At 41.8% G+C, this 18,977-nt stretch overlaps 1 protein-coding gene and 1 long non-coding RNA gene across 7 annotated transcripts in view; one reads left to right on the top strand and one right to left on the bottom strand.

The window, feature by feature from the left end:
- Window positions 1-18,977, bottom strand: part of ASCC1 (activating signal cointegrator 1 complex subunit 1) — a 329,262-nt gene that overhangs the window by 11,438 nt on the left and 298,847 nt on the right. Inside the window, exon 10 of one of the 6 annotated variants that reach the window (XM_056530468.1) lies at window positions 5,358-5,492. The exons of the other annotated variants lie outside the window; for them this stretch is intronic. Coding sequence (XP_056386443.1) covers window positions 5,481-5,492 — 12 coding nt within the window. The 3' untranslated portion in view covers window positions 5,358-5,480. Of the gene's footprint in view, window positions 1-5,357; window positions 5,493-18,977 lie in introns of those variants that run through there. 6 annotated transcript variants of the gene reach the window in all.
- The window catches only part of LOC130282338 (uncharacterized), a 39,806-nt gene continuing 29,176 nt past the window's right edge, over window positions 8,348-18,977 (top strand). The window contains exons 1-2 of the long non-coding RNA XR_008846346.1: window positions 8,348-8,586; window positions 17,905-17,968. This is a non-coding gene — a long non-coding RNA (uncharacterized LOC130282338). The remainder of the gene's footprint in view (window positions 8,587-17,904; window positions 17,969-18,977) is intronic.

The raw sequence follows: 18,977 nt of genomic DNA, 5'->3' as shown, positions 1-18,977 counted from the left end.
ACCTTCAGGCTGTACCAGTCAGACACTACATGGGTTCCTTATGCTTTCCCCACATCCAGGCTGTGTCATTCAGCCAATATATTGTTTTCTGATGCTACTGGGACTGGGGTATTAACTCCAAATATGTTCTGGTAGCACTAGCTTGAGATTTCAAGATTGATCTTTCAGTGTAAGGGGTTATGAAACCCTCGGGTGTACTGCTGATGCCTGCTCCTGACTGTGTGTTTCAGGAACTACTTGGCTTACTGATGCTTCTGGGCTTGGGCCTTACATTTTTGGATGGTAGCACTAGCTAACATGCATCTTCAATAGAGATTTCAACATTTACCTTTTAATGTTAAGGGTTGTGAATCCCTCTTGCGTACTATGCTGCTGCATGCTCCTGTATGTGTCATATAGCACCTACAAGGTTTAGTGATGCTGCTGAGCCTAGGACATTACCTATATATGTTTATGGTAGCACTAGTACTGCTGATGCCTGCTCCTAACTGCTCCTGTGTCTTCCAGGATTTACTTGGCTTACTGATGCTTCTGGGCTTGGTCCTTACATTTTTGGATGGTAGCATTAGCTAACATGCATCTTCACTTGCAATTTCAAAATTCCTCTTTTATTATTAGAGATTGTGAGGCCCTATTGTCTCCTGATCTGCCGCCAACTTCAGGCTGTGCCATTCAGACACTATATGGTCTCCTCATGCTTCAGCCTCATCCAAGCTGTGTCATCCAGCCAATATATGGTCTCCTCATGCTGCCACCACCTCCACGCTGTGTCATTCAGCCACTATATGGTCTCCTGATGCTGCCACCACCTCCACGCTGTGTCATTCAGCCACTATATGGTCTCCTCATGCTTCAGCCTCATCCAAGCTGTGTCATTCAGCCACTATATGGTCTCCTCATGCTGTGTCATTCAGCCACTATATGGTCTCCTCATGCTGCCAACACCTGCACGCTGTCATTCAGCCACTATATGGTCTCCTCATGCTGCCAACACCTCCACGCTATGTCATTCAGCCACTATATGGTCTCCTCATGCTGCCAACCCCTCCATGCTGTGTCATTCAGCCACTATGTGGTCTCCTCATGTTGCCAACACCTCCACGCTGTGTCATTCAGCCACTATGTGGTCTCCTCATGCTGCCAACACCTCCATGCTGTGTCATTCAGCCACTATATGGTTTCCTCATACCGATGCCACCTCCAGGCTCTGTCATTGTGCCACACTGATTCTAAAAGCAATGCCGTTAAACTGCATTTTATTCTGAATAACAGTATTATTTCACTACCCCAGCACACTCCATATGCGTGTTAGAACACAGCAAAGTGTTCTATACCCCTTTTGAGGCGCTCTGTAGGACAGAAATTTTTAATATAGATTCACCGCAAATAAATTCGGATCAAAACTAATTTTTTCAAAAAAATTCGGCAAATCGGCCAACTCGAATTTTTGAAAAGTTCGCTCATCTCTACCCATGATAAATGTTTTTTTTTTCTGTAAGAGAAGTCAGACAATAAGTTATGATAGTAAATTCACAGGCACATTTTAAAAGGGATTTCTTTCTTGAATTAAGATTTTTTTATTTTTTATTATGGTCACTAGATTTCTGGAGATGTTTTCTTAATCCAGTGATTTATTCTTATTGCCAGACTCGGGACGTAATTTTTCTTTCAGGTGGCTTCAGTCTCATGGGAGTTTAGTTTGACTTTTTCTGGGAAAAACACTGCAATATATCAGGTATAATTGGGTGGACTTGTCTCTTCTTTAAATCTATCTATTTTTTTTTGTTAAATCCATAATCCCAGAGACAAAAAAAAAGAAAGACATTTAAAATAAACATTTAACAGATTCCAACAACCCATCAAAGACAAAAGGGTATAGAACTATAGCATTCTGAAGTCTCCAGGTCCCACAGTCACATAAAATGTACTATAAGTACTGTAAAAGCATAAGAGAAACAATACCATAATACTCACAAACCATAATACACCCTCGACAATAAACTTACACAAATCTATCAGTAAAATATTGTAATATGGCTCACATGTACCCATTGTAGCATGGTCCAAACAGAAATAAAATGTGTGGCTCCTGACTGGCATCCCCTGTTTCCTTCCAATTGATTCAAGAAGCATGGCTGAATTATGTATATGTATGCAAACAGAAATACGACAGACAATGTAACCTTTGGTAGAGCTGCACCTTTTGTCTTTTCAGCAAATTGAAAACAGAGACTAAACATTGAGACTAATAAGAATGATCACTTGTGTAATATTTAGTGGGCTGCAAACCCTTATGGGAGCAGATTGTTATCTTGCTTGAGACCTGGATTATCCTTAGCCTGAACTGTTTTTATTTTTAAGCCTTGAAAAGTGTCAGTTGCCGTATGGCTTCCTTCTTGTATAGCTGACAAATCAACTCAAGTCAGAAATTGTGATGCCTAACAATAAAATAGTGGAAGATGCATAATTCATAAGTCATTGCTCATGCCATTTAGACTGTCTTGTCTGCTTAATAACAGGGTGGTGGGTATCCTGCAATATGCCACAATCCATCCCTCAGGCTGCGTGTTTGAGATCTTCTCAACGCTTTGCTGGTAGAATATAGCAAGGCTAAAATAAACATCATAAGTGTCATACTCATTGGTGAGCCACTGCTCTAGTACTAAAAAGATGTATCTTCATAATATCCTTATTAAAGCCTTCAAAGATAGCAATTTACCTCACACCAGCAAACAGTCAGACACAGGGAATTCCTCACAGACCAATTAATTGTTCTCTAGCCGGCACCAATTATTTTCTGGAGGTATAAAAGACCAAGCTGTCTGATACTACCTCATTTATAGATGAAGTGAAACAAATCAAACATCCTGTTTACAGCAGACACATAAAGTTTACAAGATGAAATAACCGGGTATACTCATGCAACAATGGATAGTGGTTGCCAGCCACTGGAATTCCCAACTGAGCTACTCTCAGGAAGTGGCATCATTGGCCAGGTGAACAATGGTGTAATTCCTTTGTCTTCTAAGAGATCATGCGCCAAATGAAGAACTAGACAACAGGGACAATGTGATGTGTTTGACTGCTTTCACTTGTTTATCCACCAATGATCTCAGAATACTGATTTACCTTGTTCTATAAATTTGTTGGTATATGACCTGTTTCCTGTCGCCCTTTACTACACTTAAGTTAGAAGCAATACACACTTTAACATTTTTACATATGTCAACATTAAAGGGGTACTCCTGTGGAAAACTTTAAAAAAAAAAAATCAACTGGTGCCAGAAAGTTAAACAGATTTGTAAATTACTTCTATTAAGTTTAGGGGCTATATACTACAGAGGAAATGCTTATCTTTTTAGATTTCTCTGATGTCATGACCACAGTGCTCTCTGCTGACCTCTGCTGTCCATTTTAGCAACTGTCCAGAGTAGGAGAAAATCCCCATAGCAAACATATGCTGTTCTGGACAGTTCCTAAAATGGACAGCAGAGGTCAGCAGAGAGCACTGTGGTCATGACATCATAGAAATCTAAAAAGCATTTCCTCTGTAGTAAATAGCCCCTAAAAAGTACTGGAAGGATTAAGATTTTTTAATAGAAGTAATTTACAAATCTGTACTCAAGTAGAAAACAGACATGGTGCACATCTACAATCTTGCACAATGATCCAATTGCTTCTCAGCATAATTTCAAAAACTAACAGGTTGTTAGTATATACGTTTTGATCAAAAAGTACAAAGCCCACTCGCCACGTCAAGGCCACCTATTTAGAGTGGGTCCCTAACGTCCCTAGCATAAAATGGCGTAGCACTGGGCGGCGACCACCACCGCCGCGACACCAGTGCCCACAGGGGGAACGACCCACTGGAAGAGCGGCCCCAACGCCACTCAAACCAGTCCATGGGTCGCACCTCCCCGCAGACATGGCGCCACGGCAGCAACGGACGCCGCACAACACCACACCAGTGTGAACAGGATGTTATAGCACACTTACCATGCTCTCCCAGTCAAATCCTATATAAGTAGTAGTTAGCTACACATAGGCCTTTTTTTTCCTGGCAGCCTCCCAGTTTGACTGGGAGAGCATGGTGAGTGTGCTATGACATCCTGTTCACACTGGTGTAGTGCTGTGCGACGACCGTTGCTGCCATGGCGACGTGTCTGCGGGGAGGTGCTACCCATGGACTGGTTTGAGTGGCGTTGGGGCCGCTCTGCCAGTGGGTCGTTCCCCCTGTGGGCACTGGTGTCGCGGCGGTGGTGGTCGCCGCCCAGTGCTACGCCATTTTATGCTAGGGACATTAGGGACCCACTCTAAATAGGTGGCCTTGACGTGGCGAGTGGGCTTTGTACTTTTTGATCAAAACGTATATACTAACAACCTGTTAGTTTTTGAAATTATGCTGAGAAGCAATTGGATCATTGTGCAAGATTGTAGATGTGCAACCATGTCTGTTTTCTACTTGAGTACACATCATTTACATATCTGTTTAACTTTCTATCACCAGTTGATTTAACAAAAAAAGTTTTCCACGGGAGTACCCCTTTAATGGTGGCCTTATGAAGGGCATCTGATGTGTCTCAATTGTTACAAGTTACATATAAGTTGGCATTAGAGTCACAATATAAGATATAATTTGATCTCCCTAGCATATGAAAAATAGAGGAATGTATAACAAGCCCACTGTGCCATTATTACGACTCTGACATCTACTTTGTTGGAAACATGAATCAATGGTGGTTCATGTGCTCAATGCAGCATCTAGTCTCACTGACAGGTGGTCGTGTGGTAGTGTATTTCATCAAATAATGGCAATAGTTGCAACTGAGGATTGGAATTGAACTTTTACTTTTACAAGAAATGTGTCTTGATTCCTTAGGGCAGAATGCATTAATATTTTGGCATTGTAGCAAAAGAAAGCAAATTCACAATGTTTATCGCACATACCTATGATAATAAATAAGTCTTGGCTAAAAGTCCCTCTTTATCATATGTAGTCCTATTCTCTATTACATTACATTCTACTAGCTTAACAGCTGAGCCACAATAAAAGACATTGCCCACAGACAAGAGAGGTTTATGGATGAGGGGGGGACGGAAGGGATCAGTAGAATAAAAGTATTGTTAGAACACCACCTGATCCAAGAGGAAACTTTTTACAATAAAATAGCTGTATTAGACCATTAAAGGGAGGGTAGTAACCAGTGCAATGTAGCAAAATTAAACACATTTTCTTTTCATCACAAAGAATGTTACACAGGCTCCCACTCTGCAAAGAAATGGAGTTTGTAGATTTTGCCACTCTGCACTGGAGCAGGGAAAGATACATTTTCCAACTCGTGTCTAGTTACAAAAATGACAAGGCACCTATGGATCTTGTTATTTTTGTTTCAACTTGCATTTCTACTTTCTTTTCTTCTCTTTACAATTCCCTTCTTTGCATCCCTTGACAGTTCATTTAATATTTCTCTGGATCTCCATCATAGCAGAGCCTGAAAACAGAAAACTAGCACTTCTAGCTCAAACAAAGCAGACAAAGCCAAATTTATTGCTTACAAATAGGTGTATCCAAACAAGTACATTTCAGACATAACTCTAAACCTACTACCTTATAACTGGCTCATCAAAACCTAGCTGTAGAGTGCTTGGCATCTCTTAAAGGGATACTCCGCCCCTGGCATCTTATCCCCTATCCAAAGGATCGCCGCGGTGCCGCTGCTGGGAAGCCCCGGGATCCCCGCTGCGGCACGAGTTCGCTCTGTGCGTAATGACGGGCGATACAGAGGACGGAGCCGCGTGACGTCATGGCTCCGCCCCTAGTGACATCACGGCCCGTCCCCTTAATGCAAGTCTATGGCAGGGGGCGTGACGACCGCCGCGCCCCCTCCCATAGACTTGTATTGAAAGGGGCGGCCGTGACGCCACGAGGGGCGGAGCTGTGACGTAACGATGCTCTGGCCCCTGTATTGCGCGTCATTACGTGCAGAGCGAACTCGCTCTGTGCTGTAATGATAGCGGGGTGCTGCAGCAGCGATCCCGGGGCTCCCCAGCAGCGGGACCGCAGCGATAAGATGTCTATGGGCGGAGTACCCCTTTAATTTCTCAAAAACATTTCCATCCAACAACTAAGTAACCATTAGTAAACCAGAAGATTGATAACTGGCATGTATTGACATTTTATCCTTTTCTTTCCTTAATTATTACTTGTATCAACAGTGACAGGTGGATGTGTCATCATATCTGTTGCTATTTTGCAGCAACTTCTCAATACTTATGACAAATTTCTGTTTTTTTGTCAAAGCAATGCATGCTACCGTATATACTCGAGTATAAGCCGACCCGAGTATAAGCCGAGGCCCCTAATTTCAACCCAAAATCCCAGGAAAAGTTATTGACTCGAGTATAAGCCTAGGGTGGGAAATACATCATCCCCCCTGTCATCATCCAGACCCCCGTCATTAACATCCTGATCATCATCACCGCCTGTCATCATCCAGACCCTCATCATCATCACCTGTCATCATCCCCTTGTCATCATCCCACACACACCCCCGTCATCATCCCCAACCCCCTTCATCATCCCCTTGTCATCATCCCACCCCCCCTTCATCATCCCCTTGTCATCATCCCACCCCCCCTTCATCATCCCCTTGTCATCATCCCCACCCCCCTTCATCATCCCCTTGTAATCATCCCACACCCCCCCCTTCATCATCCCCTTGTCATCATCCCCACCCCCCTTCATCATCCCACACCCCCCTTCATCATCCTCTTATCATCCGCCCTCAGTGGTCTTCAACCTGCGGACCTCCAGAGGTTTCAAAACTACAACTCCCAGCAAGCCCGGGCAGCCATCGGCTGTCCGGGCTTGCTGGGAGTTGTAGTTTTGAAACCTCTGGAGGTCCGCAGGTTGAAGACCACTGCGGCCTTCGAAATCATCCAGCCCCCTCTCACCCCCTTTAGTTCTGTACAGTACTCGCCTCCGCTCGGCGCTGGTCCGGTGCTGCAGGACTGTCCGGTGAGGAGGTCGTCCGGTGGGATAGTGGTTCCGGGCTGCTATCTTCACCGGGGAGGCCTCTTCTCCGCGCTTCTTGCTCAGAATAGAGGCGTTGCCTTGACGATGACGCAGAAGTACGTTGGTAATGAAGGTACCTCTGCGTCGTCGTCAAGGCAACGTGACTATTCTGGGGCCGGGCCCGAAGCGCTTAGAAGAGGCCTCCCCGGTGAAGATAGCAGCCCTGAACCACTATCCCACCGGACGACCTCCTCACCGGACAGTCCTGCAGCACCGGACCAGAGCCGAGCGGAGGTGAGTACTGTACAGAACTAAAGGGGGTGAGAGGGGGCTGGATGATGTCGAAGGCCGCAGTGGTCTTCAACCTGCGGACCTCCAGAGGTTTCAAAACTACAACTCCCAGCAAGCCCGGACAGCCGATGGCTGCCCGGGCTTGCTGGGAGTTGTAGTTTTGAAACCTATGGAGGTCCGCAGGTTGAAGACCACTGCGGGTGGAGAGTTCACTCGAGTATAAGCCGAGGGGGGTGTTTTCAGCATGAAAAATCGTGCTGAAAAACTCGGCTTATACTCGTGTATATACGGTAAGTGGAAGTCTGTCCTTATACAACTATTTGAATACTTCTTAGGCCATGTTCACACAGCAGAATTTCCTCTACATCTCCATGCAAAAACCATGGCTGCGCAGAAATTTTATGAGGAAATTTTGCCTCAAATCAAAGTCAAATTAATGTCAATAGAAGATCCTGACAATGAGTATTTTCTGCTTCAAAAATGGACATGTCAATTCTTGAAGCAGAAATTACTCCTTCTCAGGATTTTCCATTGGCATCAATAAGGTATTGATTCCAGGCAAACTTTCCACATCAAATATTTGCTTGGAATCTGCTTCAAAATACATGTGGCCATGGTTTTTATTCAGTGAGGAAATCCTGTCATGTGAACATACCCTAACAGGGGTTGTCCAGGGACTTCCTTTTACATGGAAATATAAAAAAGGTGTACCCTAGAGGTTTTTTCTGTTGGGCTGTTGTGGTAGATCCCTGTACTCGCTCATTCCCACCCTTTAGTCCCTGCTTCTGAGGAAGCCCATTATACACAACTTCGTCATTACTTCTCCAGACGGGGCTCGCTGATTGTCTCTCTACCTACTGGTTTTGAGAGGTTGTGTAGGGGTGGTCCTCAGACGAAGGGATTGATCTCCAGTATATACTTTTTTTTAGCTGTCCCCCCTATTGCCCTCCCCTCCCTCCAATCACTATTTGGGCCACTGGGAAGAGGCTCTAAACCAGACCTGGGCATTGTATGGCCCGCAGGCCAAATACGGCCCTTTGATTGGCTATGACCACCCTGCGCTGACTGTCGGGCCGTACAATGCCCAGGTCTGCACCAGCCTATGCACTGAGCTCCCGTGCGATGACAGGAAGTGCTGATAGGAAGAGGGAGGGCGCGTGCACTCTCTCCCCTCCCCCGCCTTCTCTCTGCCGTGCAGTCTTAGAACCTCGGAAGGCAGAGGAGAGGCCGTGTACCCTGTCTTCCTCCGCCCCCTCCCCTCAGCTCTAAACTCCGGCCGGGTGAGTGTTTCTGTGTTGTCTGTGTATATATGTGTCTGCTGCAGACTACGGAAGCCGGTGAGTTGCCTAGCAACATCTTGAGGGCTACAGTTTGAGACCACTATACAGTGGTCTCTAAACTGTAGCCCTCTAGATATTGCAAAACTACAACTCCCAGCATGCCCAGACAGCTGTTTGCTGTTTGGGCAGGCTGAGATTTGTAGTTTTGCAACAGCTGGAGGGCCACAGTTTGGAGATCAATGTGCGGTGGTTTCTAAACCGTGGCCCTCTAAATCATGCAAAACTACAACTTCCAGCATGCACGAACAGCAAACGGCTGTCTCGCCATGGTGGGAGTTGTAGTTGCGTACCTCCAGCTGTTGTACAACTACATCTCTCAGCATGCCCTTTGGCAATCAGTACATGCTCGGAGTTGTAGTTTTGCAACAGCTGGAGGCACATTGGTTGGAAAATACTGAGTTAGGTAACAGAACCTAACTGAAGGTTTTCCAACCAGTGTGCCTCCAGCTGTTGCAAAAGTACAACTCCCAGCATGCACAGTCTGTCACTGCATGCTGGGAGTTGTAGTTTTGCAACAGCTGGAGGTTTACACCTTGTTCACACTGGTGTGGTGCTGTGCGGCATCATTGCTGCCGTGGTGACTGGTTTGAGTGGCATTGGGGCCGCTCTGCCAGTTGGTCGTTCCCCCTGTGGGCACTGGTGTTGCGGCGGTGGTGGTCGCCACTCAGTGCTATGCCATTTTATGCTAGGGATGTGTTACGGATGCACTCTAAATAGGTGGCCTTGACGTGGCGAGTTGGCTTGTACCTTTTGATCAAAATTTATACTAACAACCTGTTAGTTTTTGAATTTATGCTGAGAAACAAATAGATCAAAATACAAAATGTAGATGTGCGATCATGTCTGTTTTCTCTACCTGAATTCACACCCCCTTACACGGTCCCACCCAATAAAAATGAAAAACGTATCATACGGCAGTGTTTCCAAAATGGAGCCTCCAGCTGTAGCAAAACAACAACTCTGAGCATTTCCAGACAGCCACTGACTGTCCAGGCATGCTGGGAGTTTAGCAACAGTTGGAGGCACCCTGTTTGGGAATCACTGGATTACCCCTTAGATTAGTATACCCCCATGTCCACCCCTATGCAATGCCTAATTTAGTCCTCAAATTTGCATGGCACTCTCTCACTTCGGAGCCCGGTCGTATTTCAAGGAAACAGTTTAGGGCCACATATGGGCTATTTCCATACTCGGGAGCAATTGCACTACACATTTTGGGGGGCTTTTTCTCCATTTACCCCTTATGAAAAGGAAAAGTTGGGGTCTACACCAGCCTGTTAGTGTAAAAAAATATATTTTTTTACACTAACATGCTGGTGTTGCCCCCATACATTTTATTTTCACAAGAAGTAAAAGGAAAAAAAGACGGCAAAAATTTGTAACGCAATTTCTCTTGAGTATGGAGATACCCCATATGTGGTGTAAAATTCTCTGCGGATGCACAACAAGGCTCAGGAGTGAGAGCGCACTATGTACATTTGAGGCCTGAATTGGTGATTTGCACAGGGGTGGCTGATTTTACAGCGGTTCTGACATAAATGCTAAAAAAATAAATACCCACATATGACCCCATTTTGGAAACTACACCCCTCACGGAATGTAGCAAGGGGTATAGTGAGCCTTAACACCCCACAGATGATTGACAAATTTTCGTTTAAGTTGGATGGAAAAATGAGACCAACATTTTTTTTTTTTACTAAAATGCTGGTGTTACAATAAATTTTTCATTTTCACAAAGGGAAAATAGGAAAATAAGCCCCCCAAAATTTGTAACCCCATGTCTTCTGAGTAAGAACATACCCCATATGTGGATATAAAGTGCTCCGCGAGCAAACTACTATGCTCAGAAGAGAAGGAGCGCCATTGGGCTTTTGGATCGAAAATTTGTTCAAAATTGAAGGCCATGTGTGTTTACAAAGCCCCCACAGTACCAGAACAATGGACCCCCCCACATGTGACCCCATTTTGGAAACTACACCCCACATGGAATGTGATAGTGAGCATTTATGCCCCACAGATTTTTGGAACAGTGGTCCATGAAAATGAAAAATTTTATTTTTAATTTGCACAGCCCACTGTTCAAAAGAACTGTCAAATGCCAGTGGGGTGTAAATGCTCACTACACCCCTTATTACATTCTGTGAGGGGTGCAGCTTCCAAAATGAGGTCACATGTGGGGGGGGGGTCCACTGTTCTGGCACCACAGGGTGCTTTGTAAATGCTCATGGCCTCCGACTTCCATTCCAAATTTCTCTCCAAAAGCCCAATGGTGCTCCTTCTCTTCTGAGCATTGTAGTTCACCCGCAGAGCACTTGACGTCCACACATGGGGTATTTCCATACTCAGAAGAAATGGGGTTACAAATTTTGGGGGGGTATTTTCTCCTATAACCCATTGCAAAAATGTAAAATTTGGGGATAAACCAGCATTTTATTGAACATTTTATTTCCATTTACACATCCAACTTTAACAAAAAGTCATTAAACACTTGTGGGGTGTTAAGGCTCACTTTACCCCTTGTTATGTTCCTTGAGGGGTGTAATTTCCAAAATAGTACCATGTGAGTTTTTTTTTCTGTTCTGGCACTATTGGGGCTTCCTAAATGCAACATGCCCCCCAAAAACAATTTCAGCAAAATTTGCTTTACAAAAGCAAAATGTGGCTCTTTCTCTTCTGAGCATTGTAGTGCACCCGCAGTGCACTTGACGTCCACACATGGGGGTATTTTTTGGGGGGTCATTTTCTCCTATTACCCCTTGTAAAAATGTTAAATTTGGGAAAAAATTTTAGTGAAAATTTTTTATTTTCATTTACATATGCGACTTTAACGAAAAGTCGTCAAACACCTGTGGGGTGTTAAGGCTCACTGTACCCCTTGTTATGTTCCTTGGGGGGTGTACTTTCCAAAATAGTATTCCATGTGTTTTTTTTTTTGTGTTTTTTTTTTTGCTGTTCTGGCACAATAGGGGATTTGTCTCCTTTTACCCCTTGTAAAAATTAAAAAAAATGGCTCTGAAAGAACACGCGAGTGTAAAAAATGAAGATTTAGAATTTTCTCCTTCACTTTGCTGCTATTCCATTTTGAATACTTCAGTTTTTATAATGGGGTAATTTATGTGGTATTTCTAACATGAAAGCCCTTCACATCCACTTCAAAACTGAACTGGTCCCTGAAAAATTCTGATTTAGAAATTTTCGTGGAAAATTGCTGCTGAACTTTGAAGCCCTCTGATGTCTTCCAAAAGTAAAAATATGGCAACTTTATGATGCCAACACAAAGTAGACATATTGTATATGTGAATCCATATGTGATGATTCTGATGATGTGGAATAACTGTGGGTAGAATTACAAAAGGAGGGAAATACTGAAAAAATAATACTTGGTGTAATCTACAGACCCCCTAATATCACTGAAGAGATAGAAGGTCGGCTGCATAAACAAATAGAGAGGGCCGCCCGGGCAGGTACAGTGGTAATAATGGGAGATTTTAACTATCAGATAAAGATTGGGGTCGGGGGTTGGCTAAAACTACAAAGGGGCGACAATTTATTGCAGGATAATTTTATGGGCCAGTTTGTGGAGGACCCAACAAGAAGTGATGCCTTGTTGGATCTGATCATTCCCAACAACGCAGAGCTGGTTGGTAATGTAACTGTGTGGGAAAACCTTGGTAATAGCGACCACAATATAGTTACTTTTGACTTAAAATGTAGAAAACAAAGACAGGCGGGGAAGGCATAAACATATAACTTTAAAAAGGCAAACTTCCCTGGGCTGAGGGCTGCACTACAGGACATAGACTGGGGGGAGATGTTCTCAAATACTGATACAGAAGGTAAATGGGACATCTTTAAATCAACTCTAAATAAGTATACAGCTAAATATATAGGGGAACAAATATAAACGATTAAAACTAAATCCTACATCCTACACCCTGACAAATGATGTTAAAAGAGCAATAAACAACAAAAAATAGCCTTCAAAAAATTCAAATCTGATGGGTCAGATATAACATTTAAACAGTACAAAGAGCTTAATAAAATCTGTAAAAATGTAATAAAAACAGCAAAAATTCTAAATGAGACACAGGTGGCCAAAGAAAGCAAAACTAATCCTAAATATTTTTTTTAGATATATAAATGCAAAAAAACCAAGGACAGAGCATGTAGGACCCCTTAATAATGATAATGGGGAGGTTGTCACATGTGATACAGAGAAAGCAGAGCTACTGAATGGGATCTTTAGTTCTGTATATACTAAGGAAGAAGGAGTAGCTGACATTGGACAGGTCAGTGCTGGTAACACATCATGTAATGTATTGAACTGGCTTAATGTAGAGATGGTACAAGGTAAGTTAAGTCATTTAAATGTAAGCAAATCTCCAGGGCCAGATGGATTGCACTCAAGAGTTTTTAGAGAACTAAGTTCAGTAATATCTGTACCCCTGTTCATGATATTTAGAGATTCACTGGTGTCTGGTATTGTGCCAAGGGACTGGAGCAAGGCGAATGTGGTGCCAATCTTCAAAAAGGGCTCTAGGTCTTCGCCAGGAAACTATAGACCGGGAAGTTTAACATGCATTGTTGGTAAATTGTTTGAAGGACTTATAAGGGATTACATACAGGAATACATAGGGGATAATTGCATTATAAGTGATAAACAGCATGGGTTTACTAAGGATAGAAGTTGTCAAACCAATCTAATTTGCTTTTATGAAGAGGTGAGTAGAAGCCTTGACAAAGGAATGGCTGTGGATTTAGTGTTTCTGGATTTTGCTAAAGCGTTTGATACTGTCCCTCATAGACGTCTGACAGGTAAGTTAAGGTCTTTGGGTTTGGAAATTTTAGTTTGTAACTGGATTGAACACTGGCTCATGGATCGTACCCAGAGAGTGGTGGTCAATGATTCGTACTCTGATTGGTCCCCGGTTATTAGTGGTGTGCCCCAAGGTTCAGTACTGGGACCGCTGTTGTTTAATTTATTTATCAATGATATAGAGGATGGCATTAACAGCTCTGTTTCTATCTTTGCAGATGACACCAAGCTTTGTAGCATGGTACAGTCTACAGAGGATGTGTATAGGTTACAAGATGACTTGGATAGACTAAGTGTCTGGGCATCCACTTGGCAAATGAGGTTCAATGTGGATAAATGTAAAGTTATGCATCTGGGTACTAATAACATGCATGCGTTGTATGTCTTAAACTGGCAGAGTCATTGGTAGAGAAGGATCTGGGTGTACTTGTAGATCACAGACTTCAGAATAGCATGCAATGTCAGGCTGCTGCTTCCAAAGCCAGCAGGATATTGTCATGTATAAAAAGAGGCATGGACTCGGCATGGACAGGGTCATAATACTCCCCCTTTATAAAGCATTGGTATGGCCTCACCTGGAATATGCTGTTCAGTTTTGGGCACCAGTCCATAAAAGGGACACTGTGGAGCTGAAAAGGGTGCAGAGACGCACAACTAAACTAATAAACTACTAAATAAAGTATATTAATGGCCCATACAAAAAATATGGAGAAAAACTGTTCCAGGTTAAACCCCACCAAAGGACGAGGGGGCACTCCCTCCGTCTGGAGAAGAAAAAGTTTAGTCTCAAGGGGCGACATGCCTTCTTTACCATGAGAACTGTGAACTTATGGAACAGTCTACCTCAGGAACTGGTCACAGCAGGAAAAATTAACAGCTTTAAAACCGGATTAGATACATTCCTGGAACAAAATAACATTAATGCTTATGAAGAAATATAAAATCCCATCCCTTCCCCAATATCGCGCCACACCCCTACCCTTCAATTCCCTGGTTGAACTTGATGGATGTATGTCTTTTTTCAACCGTACTAACTATGTAACTATTTATTGGGATTTCCTTTTTCCTTACAAGCAGGGAGCTTTGTGATTTTCCACCAAGAAAGGATGCAAATAATGACAAAAATTTACCACTATGTTAAAGTAGAATATGTCATGAAAAAACTATCTCGGGATCAGAATAAACGGTAAAAGCATCCCAGAGTTATTAATGCATAAAGTGACAGTGGTCAGAATTGCAAAAAAGGGCTCAGTCCTTAAGGGGTTAATCATGGATTGTATAGAAAGCTTATCAGTCCGTCTCTAGCAACGGGGAGAAAGGGCACTTCACCCCATTGTACTAGCAGTCTGTGGGGTTTCAGTATCCAACCTCCACCAATTAAAACTTATGATGTTTCTATGATGTGTCAAAAGATTGTTTCATGACAGTAAATGATTCAAATATACTATAATAAGGACAATGTATATGATTTAGCAACTAGAGGTAAATTTGAAATTCTCGGTATATTGCCCAGTCATTTATTTCAACATCTATGCCCCTATTTAAAATCCTAATTTTTAAATAATGAATCATTCAAATGTAAGGGAAACAAACCTTAAAAAATAGTTAAAAGAATTACATTTGCTGTGTATAAAAAAAAGCATTACATTTATGTATTTAGTTCTTAACAATGAAGATAACTTTTTGTTACTTTTGACGATTGTTTGGCCACTAATCCTAATTACTACTAATTGCTGATTCTTCAGTTCTCTCTTTAATAGTACACTAGACACAACCTTTAATGGATGTTTTGCATTTGTTTGGCCTTTTCTATTTCCAGATTCAATGTTCCTGAATTTCATTATAGCATCATAAAACAAAAAATTCCATAAATTTTTTGGAAAAATATGTGTAGGATAGGTGAATAAATGCTAGACTGATAAGGATCTGACCCTGGGACCTTCACAGGTCCATTGTTCACCCCAGGAGGCCAGTGATGCAAGGAGAAGATATTCACAACACCTTTAGGATTCTCTTTTACCACATTTGTGTCTTCTGAGGCATGGATACATCAGCAAAATGTCTATGGCCCAGATTTATCAAACTGTGAGAGTGAAAAAGTGGAGTGAATTTCCCACAGCAACCAATCACAGCTCAGCTAGCGAGCTCTGGTAAAGTGAAAGCTGAGCTGTGATTGGTTACTGTGGAAAAAAACTCCATTCTTTCCTCTCACTCAGTTTGATTAATCTGGGCCTATATGGCTATATGTTATATTGATGTATATGTACACTAAGAGGCACGGGCCGCATTGATTATAACAGCTCAAATGTGGTCAGCTAATAACTACATCTGAGTCCATTTTCAATTTCAAGAAAAAGGTTTTGGCTATGCTATATGTACAGGTTCTGTAAAAATAATTTTCAAAATTAACTTTTTAAAGTCCCATCGCATCACATTTTCCTGTATGTTTAGTGTGTATGACAAGAAAGCTCCCAATGTACTAACTAACTGGTTTAATAGAGGTCCATTAGTCAGGAAGAGGTTGAAAAAGAAGGAATATTGTTGGGGACTTCACTCTTTCAACCACTTGAATTTGAGCAGATCTTGGATGATGTTTTGACTTTGGAAAACTTGTATTATGGAATGCTGAATCTGATTTTGAAACACTTGTATTATGGATTGCTGAATCTTTTAAGGGTAGGGTCACATGTAGCATATACACTGCATATTTCTGCTGCAGGAAATCTGTCAGGCAGTGTGAAATATGCAGCATATTTTGCAGACACACAGGGCTTCCCCGCCGCAGCCCCGCCGTGTGTGCAGTAAAGTTTGGAGGCGGGCCAAACATGCCGGAGTCACTTTGATCGTAGAAAATTAAAATAGGTCTTTATTTTTTTTTTTTCATGCATTAAAGGTGGCTACATCTTTTTCACATTTAGGTCCAACTGACTGGCTGGACCGGTCAGACCAGATTTTCTTTTTCTCACTAAAATAAATACAATACATTTATTTAAAAATAAAAAAAATGCATTTAAAGTATCCATAGCTGTTTAAGGGTTTTAAAGTAAAGCATACTCACCTTTTCGCGTTTAGTCTGGACTGCCTTGCTTCTTCTGTTTATGTTTCCTGTTGACACACTTTTCCTGCTCTAATGATGACATTCAGAACACATAGCAGCCTTAGCGATTGGCCTCGGTATAGGGAATGTCATCAGAAGAACTGGACAAGCATGTCAACAGGGGAAGTAAACAGAGGCAGAAGGGTGGTCTAGAGTTGCATTTTGCAAGGTGAGCATACTGTATTTTAATATATAATACCCATAAGAGACTCTAATGTGTTCTTTATTTACCTTATAAATCCCATATCCTGGCGTTTGTTGTCTGTAACCATGGAGTCACACAAGTCTGCATAGAATCTGTATACACCAAACAGTGCATAGTCAGATCTTGCTATTATGCCACTCCCCTTTACAGTAGTAGAGGATACAGGTAAAAGGGGGTAGCACATAACAGAAGGATCTGACCACACAGGGCTTGTTTGTAGTTTGTAACATTTAACACACATTCAGCTGTATTTGAGTTATTTTATTTATTTATTTTTTACATGCATTGGAGCAATAAATTGTAATAAAATACCTATTATACTGTAGACACATATGATAGCTATACTTCAGCTGGATTCTAAATGCATTACCTTAAAGATATTTATGATAGTCAGTGAAAAAAATGTGCAAAACCTTGGCTCATAAGGAAAGCGGTTGCTGCACACGTCCTGCAAATATAATGTTATTTATTTATGTTGCTGAGAATTATGCTGAGCACTATTGATTTCTGTAGTAATGTAGCTGATGCACTTTAAAAGCTCTAATGCGCGTTTCCACTGCCAGTATCTCTAATTCTTCTAAGTCCAGATCCCATGAGACAAGAATACTCATAGACTTAAAATATAGCTATGCAAATCTTTTAGGCGGTTGATTCACACACTATCAGTTTTACAATACTATGCTACAACAATGAGGTGTTACCCAGGAGAAGATAGAGGTTTGAGGTCACTAGGAAACAATGTGGCTTTCCAGACAGTTTTATTGACTGATGGCAGTGATACTCTCTGACTGCATTACAACGCAGAATAGGGATCAGTGCTCTTATGAAAATGCCCTTTTCTTTACCTGCAGCTCTAACAGCTCTTGGAATAAGGTGTCTACAATTTGACATTTTAATCATGATCCTTCAAGAAGTAGTTTAATTGAATGTTAGGAAGCTGTCCTCCCTTAAATGTTTAACAATAAGAAAAAATAGATTTCTATCAGTTTTTTACTATTATTTGGCAATTACGGAAGTTTTACTAGACTAAATATTGCATCAGTTAATTTTCTAGTAGGGTAAGACTGTAAGCTTAGGTTGTAAATTCAGTTTTTCTGTTCCTTTAGAGTGGAAAAATAAACAGAATTTCTGATTTCACAGATCTTTCATGCAATGGTCACCAGCAGCACAATGGACATCCTCAACATTGAAATTGCAAGTAAAGGTGAGGAATTTTGGAAATCACAGGATCAGGAGATATTCATCTTGTTGCCAATATGGTATTTTCTTCTTAACTATAGTGGAGGCAGGTGCTGCTGTATGTGCAATGCTTTCTCCCGCACGCTCCAGCAAAAACTAATAGCTCTGCCCCTTCATAAATATTCATCCCTCTTCCTCAGCAGTAAGGGGCGGAATTATAGGGGGCAGACAATTATGTAGGGGGCCAGGGATATCACTGTGGGGGGGTGCTGATGAAGTAAGCATCGCTTATACTGCAACTTCCACCTCCAGTGCAGTTGAAAAGCAATAAGATGAATATCTCCTGAACGGCTGCACCGATTTTCACCCAGTATGAAGCATTACAAACAGGGCCACCCACATCTACCTGTAAATTCAGGTTTGTGTGGGTGACTCTGCTGTCAGTTATGCTTTCAAATATTTCCTGTTCTCAGTCCTAACTAAATTTTCAATAACAGAACAAAGATCTCATTATTGTAGTGTTGGAAAATGTCAATGTGGATGTCTGACTGCTTCTAACAGCGGCAAAGCCTGGGCAGCATCATATGGAATAAAAAAATATAATTTTCATGTCAGTAGTTGAATATTAGGACTTGTTTGTACAAGTAAACACATAATTGCTTAAATCCATTGCAATGTCCAAACTAATGGCAATACAGTTTCCTTCTGTAGAGGCAATTTACAGAATTCCATCCACTTTAAAACTAAAACTTTTTAAGAAATATATTCCCTATTTCAGTCAAGTATTCTAGTCAAGGAAGTTGACTATGTAAAATAGTGAGGTCATTCATTTTTTATTATCTCTGACATCGGAGTTCAGGTGGGTCCCATCACATCCCAAAAAAATAAAATAAAAGGCGATTAAAAGGTTCCAATTGGTACCAATAAAAACTACAATCAACAACACAAAAATTGGGTCCTTACACAGTCTTGTAGATGAAAAGAAAAAAAATTAAAGGACAACTGTAGTGTTTTTTTTTTTTTATTTCATCTCA

This window comes from Hyla sarda, chromosome 7, assembly GCF_029499605.1.
Source record: "Hyla sarda isolate aHylSar1 chromosome 7, aHylSar1.hap1, whole genome shotgun sequence".
Classification (NCBI taxonomy): Eukaryota; Metazoa; Chordata; class Amphibia; order Anura; family Hylidae; genus Hyla; species Hyla sarda.
This window is presented reverse-complemented; position numbering and strand designations above follow the sequence as displayed.